Source organism: Camelina sativa, chromosome 12 (assembly GCF_000633955.1).
Source record: "Camelina sativa cultivar DH55 chromosome 12, Cs, whole genome shotgun sequence".
NCBI classification, from domain to species: domain Eukaryota; kingdom Viridiplantae; phylum Streptophyta; class Magnoliopsida; order Brassicales; family Brassicaceae; genus Camelina; species Camelina sativa.
Genome location: NC_025696.1, coordinates 934,366 through 940,435, shown reverse-complemented (window position 1 = coordinate 940,435; position 6,070 = coordinate 934,366). Strand labels below are relative to the sequence as shown.

The 6,070-nt window shown below is 35.3% G+C and overlaps 2 protein-coding genes and 1 pseudogene across 2 annotated transcripts; 2 read left to right on the top strand and 1 right to left on the bottom strand.

The window, feature by feature from the left end:
• Nucleotides 1-673, top strand: part of LOC104729329 — a 2,207-nt pseudogene extending 1,534 nt beyond the window's left edge.
• Nucleotides 1,233-2,045, bottom strand: LOC104729328 (classical arabinogalactan protein 3-like). Its single transcript, XM_010448264.1, has one exon. It carries the CDS (start codon nt 1,952-1,954, stop codon nt 1,517-1,519), a length of 438 nt encoding a protein of 145 aa, XP_010446566.1. The 5' UTR covers nt 1,955-2,045; the 3' UTR covers nt 1,233-1,516.
• Nucleotides 4,577-6,065, top strand: LOC104729327 (GLABRA2 expression modulator-like). Its single transcript, XM_010448263.1, has 4 exons — nt 4,577-4,986; nt 5,074-5,175; nt 5,362-5,633; nt 5,877-6,065. The coding sequence occupies exons 1-4, from the start codon at nt 4,623-4,625 to the stop codon at nt 6,063-6,065; spliced, it is 927 nt and encodes a 308-aa protein (XP_010446565.1). The 5' UTR covers nt 4,577-4,622.

Below are 6,070 nucleotides of genomic sequence, written 5' to 3'. Positions count from 1 at the left end.
TGGGATTTTTCATATCTTCGACATCGAGCACAATTCACAAAGACGAATACGAAGAAATGGTTTCGTCTCTCACCAACTCTGATTTGCTTCGTGAGATGGATGCGCTCGTTGGTTTACTAGAAGAATCATGTAAAATCCCGGATCTACCCTTCTCCGGTGGTGGCAAATCTCTAGCCGACAAAATCACTCACTTGGTTGGGGAAGACTACGTGTCTTCGATCAACGAGCTTTACACGAGGTTAAACGAGTTTAAAGAGCGGCCCAACAGTTTGAGCTTCGGAGATACGGTCGAGCTTGTCTGTGCTTTGAAGCGGCTCGAGAGTTGTAAAGAGAGGTTGTCTGAAATCTGCCATGGGAATTGGAAGAGAGGTTGGATCGATGGGTTCTGGGGTTTGGTTCTTGAGGTTAAGGGTATCATTGGTGATTTAGAAGATACTAATTATGGGCAGATTGAGAAATCGATTGTTGGGTTTGGGTTTGGGAAGAGAGAAAAAAGATACGAATCGGCTCGGTTTACCGATCGGTTAGTTGGTTACGGCGATGCTGTTCGGTTTTCTTCGGGTAGATTTTCTAATGTTTGATCGGTTTTGTGGTTTCTTCTAGTCAAAGATTTTTTGTTGAGTGGACGACTTTGATCTTCTTGTTATTTTTTTTTTAATTTAAATTTTGGTCATATTGTCTTGTAAATGTTAAATAGACAAAAAAAAACGAGGTAAAAAAGTCTCTATTTAGCCACACAAAAAATACAAGAAAACAACGACAACATAGATGTTCATTTTTCATTATCTCTGGATGTTGTTTGTATTATTAAGAAGAATGGTTATGTTTCTGTCTTTATCAAAAATAAAAAAAGGAAAACGTTAAGTGAACCTTTTCAATAATACTACAAGTTGTTGAAAAGAAAAAAATAGAGAAAAACATTAACGCCAAATGAAAAATGGAAACATAAATAACATGTCAAATTTAAATTTGTCCCACATGGCTAAGTTGTACAGGGATGAAGGCCCTGCAAAAATTCAGTTATAAAATAACCTTCAATCTCTTGGACAACACTGCTTCAATAGATAATATTTTTGGTCGTTAAGGCCTATAGTATCACTATCATTATTACAGTACTCTATATGCCTTTTAGCCTAATGAAATTTCGTTTTATGTTTTTTTTTTTTTTGTGTGCTAAAGTCAATTCTCTTAATTAATATACTTATATAGAAATACTAAATTAACAACTATAGTATTAAACAAGATATATTATTAAAAAATAAAAAGTTAATGAAGAAAATTACAATCAGAAGCTTTGCCCCTCAGGTTTATCCCATGGCCCAATCAGAGTAATAATACAAATTTCACGAAGACTCCAAAGGAAGAAAACAACAACAAAGAGGAGGAAGATAATACGAAGAGAAATGTATGAATTAAGGAAAACACAGAAAGGGAGATCTCTCAAACAAAATCATAATAAGAAAAACCAAAAGGAGAGGGAGATAGAGATAGAGTAATGCCCAAGGCAGCTCAGTTTCTAAGCCAATACGACGGCGTACAAGGCTCCTGCAATGACCGTGCTCACAAGGAAAGCTTTGTTAGTCAATGCTGAGTCAGCTTCCGGTGCGTCTGGTCCTGGAGCAGGAGCTGGTGTTGGACCTGATGGGCCTGGAGCCATACCGTCTGGTTTCGGGGGAGAAGCCATAGGGGGTGTTGTGGGAGATATGGTCGGTGGTGAGACGGTGGGTGGAGTTGTTGGAACCGGAGTGGGTTCATTGACTGGAACCGGTGGTGAAGCAACTGGAACCGGTGGTGAAGCAACTGGAGACGGTGGCTGCGCAGTTGGTGTAATAACAGGAGAAGGAGACTCTACCGGCGGGAGAAGCGTCATGGGTGCTGGAGCCGGAGCTTGAGCGAGACATGAGGTGGCAAATACACCAAGAAAGATCAGAGCTTGCAATGTCTTAAGAGCCATTTCTATCTCTCTCTCTGTTTTCAATTTCTTTCGTTTGTTTTGACGAGAGAGATAGAAAACCTGAGAAAGATATCTTTGTCTTTGCTTGGTGGTGGAGACATTAAGGCTAAATGGCTTCTTAATATATACCCATAGCTAATTAAGAAGCATTTATATTTAATTATTTGATACTTTGGACTCTTTAAATCATGCAAAGCACACATACCTAATAGATATTTCTTGAATTAGTATATCAGAATAAGTAGTCTCTGCCAAGTACCAAGTCTCTTGAATTTGAAGTTTTCTTCAATTAAATTGTCTACAAATCAAGCTTATATAAATCTGACGTACGGATCTATTAAATTGTAAAAATGAAATATTTTCATCGAGCCAATGTCACAACGTTGATTGACATGAAACTAGAGGTTGTAGTTTTAATTGGGTTAAGACATGTCGTGTTAATTAGAATAAGGGACAATCTTGGGTTACGGTCTATTATGTAGCAATGCAATTAACACATCAAAAAAATTTACTTGAGATATCTTAAATCACACACTATTTAGTTTCGTCAACAGTCAAGACCACGCGCCATACTTGGTTCCCACTAAGCTTAACGACGAGGCAGACAACAAGCAACCTATTATTATCTGTGAATGATTATGACATTTATATTATAAGATACCAATTCTTATAATATTTTACAATCATACTTCTATTAATAATTTTTAAAAATTTGGGGGAAGTTTGGTTGTATACTTGTATTGTATCATCTTCATCCTAAACCGAAATTATAAAGCCAACCTATATAACCACCCAAAACCAAACCGAATTCTAGATAACTCATGCTAATTAAATGCACATTACGTTAAATATGGTATGGGCTTTGGATCTGATACCCGTTATACAATGTCCAAATATTTAAAGTCTATGTGGGAATTGTAACGTTTTGAATGGAACAATACTTGGGTTCACCCCTAGGAGTGAACCTCTCCATTCACCCCCTTATAAAATAAGAAATAAAATCTGTATACATTATTATAAAATTATAATCTTAAATCGCTTTTTAATAAATTCAAACCGACATATATAAAATCTAAATCCTAACTATCTCATTTGTGAACCCAAACCGATATATAAATTCGTTCTACTTGTAAACTCTAAACTCTAACCATCTCATTTGTGAACCCAAACCGACATTTAATTTCGTTCTAATTGTGAAATCTAAATCCTAACATCTCATTTGTGAACCCAAACCGATATATAAATTCGTTCTACTTGTAAACTCTAAACTCTAACCATCTCATTTGTGAACCCAAACAGACATATAATTTCGTTCTAATTGTAAAATCTAAATCCTAACATCTCATTTGTGAACCCAAACCGATATATAAATTCGTTCTACTTGTAAACTCTAAACTCTAACCATCTCATTTGTGATCCCAAACAGACATATAATTTCGTTCTACTTGTAAACTCTAAACTCTAACCATCTCATTTGTGATCCCAAACAGACATATAATTTCGTTCTACTTGTAAACTCTAAACTCTAACCATCTCATTTGTGATCCCAAACAGACATATAATTTCGTTCTACTTGTAAACTCTAAACTCTAACCATCTCATTTGTGATCCCAAACAGACATATAATTTCGTTCTACTTGTAAACTCTAAACTCTAACCATCTCATTTGTGATCCCAAACAGACATATAATTTCGTTCTACTTGTAAACTCTAAACTCTAACCATCTCATTTGTGAACCCAAACCGATATATAATTTTATTCTAATTTTAAAAATCTAAACCAAACCAATATTTAACTTTTCTTAATTAAAAGTATACAGAATTTGTTTCCTTAATTTTGTTTGCTTTTTAATTTAATTTTAATTTATTTTTAAATGAGATATTAGATGGAAGATTCTTATTGGCTGAGAGAACATGGATGAATGGAGAGGTTCACCCCTAGAGATGAACCTAAGTATTTTTCTTTTGAATGACCCGCATGAAAAATTTAGCTTCATTTGAATTTATACTTATTTTCAAAGGATTTCCTTTTTTTTTTTTATGTGACAAGCCATCAAATTTTCTTATTTTTTAAAAGTTTTATTTGCCAAACATATATTATCTTAGTGTCATCCTCTTTAAACCACTAAACAAACACTTCATTTTATTATAATATTTAGAATTTGTAAATTCCTATAGCTTTGGTTTGTTTTTCAAATGCAATTTATTTATATGTAAAATATCCTCAATATGTTGAAATAGAGTTATTTGAAAATTAAATTAAATAACAAAAGATTTTACAACTATTAATAAAATTAAATATTATTAACAAACTAGAAAATTATATGTTCATGACACATGTTCTCTCCTAGTAATGATAATAAGATTTTTCTCTCCATAACTTCTTTATTTTTTAAAGTTTATTTTCTTTAAGAAGAAACTTATTTTTAAGTTTTTAAAAATAAAAATTCATTCAATGATTCTTAATTTTACAAGTCTTCCTAAAAACATTCACAACCACTATAAATGACCTTTATTTATTTATAAGTCCAATGATAAAACCTTATTTTTTTTTGTTTTAAAGTTCTTATAGCGAAACTACTATAATTAATTAATAAATAAATAAAGTCTACCCCACACACATCGCAAATAAAAAAGATCATTAAAAAAAGAAAAAAAAACTTTGGAAATGGAGCAACCGACGAAAGAGACGACAGTGAAATCGGAGGTTCCAATGAATGATCGGAATCCAAAGCCACCGCATAGTGCTGATCTGAAGCCAGTGGATGATAAAGGAGCCGAGGATGCGAGTTCTGTGATATCTTTATCTGATGAATCTACGACGCTACATTTTGAAAAAATCGAGACGAAAGGAGCCGATCAAGCCGCACCGCCGGCTCGAACAGCTTCCGGATCGAGGAAATCGGTTCATTGGAATCCAGATTTGGTTTCTGAATCTCCTGCACCGGATCAGAAGACCGTCTCGTCAGCGGGATCTAATCCTCCTTACGTCGCTCGTGCTCCCGCTGAAACTTCGGATGCCTCTTTGAAAGGTGTTTTAGAAACGGTATCTCAAATTTTGTTCTGTTCCCTTTTTGCTTATGAGAGATGTGTAAACGTTTTTTTGGAAACTGGATCAGAAACTATGGAATCTGTGAAAGGTGTGCTTGGGAGATGGGGAAGGAAGGTTGGAGAAGCAGCTATGAAGGCTGAGAGCCTTGCCGGAAACACGTGGCAACACCGTGAGTTTCCCCATCTTTATCTATATGGTTTGCATTGTTCGTTCGTTAGCCCTGTGACATTTTTATAGGGTTCGATGGAATTATCACTTCTTCTTGATGAGTTTATGCATTGTGTGTGTGTGTGTGTGTTTATGTATGGTTGGTATGTCTAACTATTAAATCTTGGTGTCAACTATAATGAATCAGTGAAAACTGCTCCGAGTTTTGCTGATGCTGCAATGGGAAGAATAGCACAGAGTACAAAGGTTCTGGCGGAAGGAGGGTATGAGAAGATCTTCAGGCAAACCTTTGAAACAGTTCCAGAGGAGCAGCTGCAAAACTCATATGCATGCTACTTGTCTACCTCAGCTGGTCCAGTCATGGGTGTTCTTTATATTTCTACTGCTAAACTTGCCTACTGTAGCGATAACCCTCTCTCTTATAAAAATTCTGGCCAAACTGAATGGAGCTATTATAAGGTAATTTTCAGAATATTCTAGTTATGAAAGTGTCTTTTTTCTTTTTTTGTGTGTGTTCCATAACTATGTGGCATTCACGTTACTTCATTATGATCCATCAAGATTAAGAGCGACTAGAATGAGACCTCATAGATGATAGCAGCAACTTAAGCTGAATAACGTTAGATTCTGTGACCACTTTCTTGTGCAGACTATGATAACACTTATTATTATTGTTACTTATATCTTCCTTTTATTAAACAGGTAGTGATCCCATTACATCAGCTTAAATCGGTTAACCCGTCGACAAGCATAGTCAATCCCGCAGAAAAGTACATCCAGGTAATCTCGGTCGACGACCATGAGTTTTGGTTCATGGGTTTCTTGAACTATGAAGGCGCTGTTACATCTCTGCAAGATACATTGCAAGCCGGTGCCTTACAGTCGGTGTGATATAC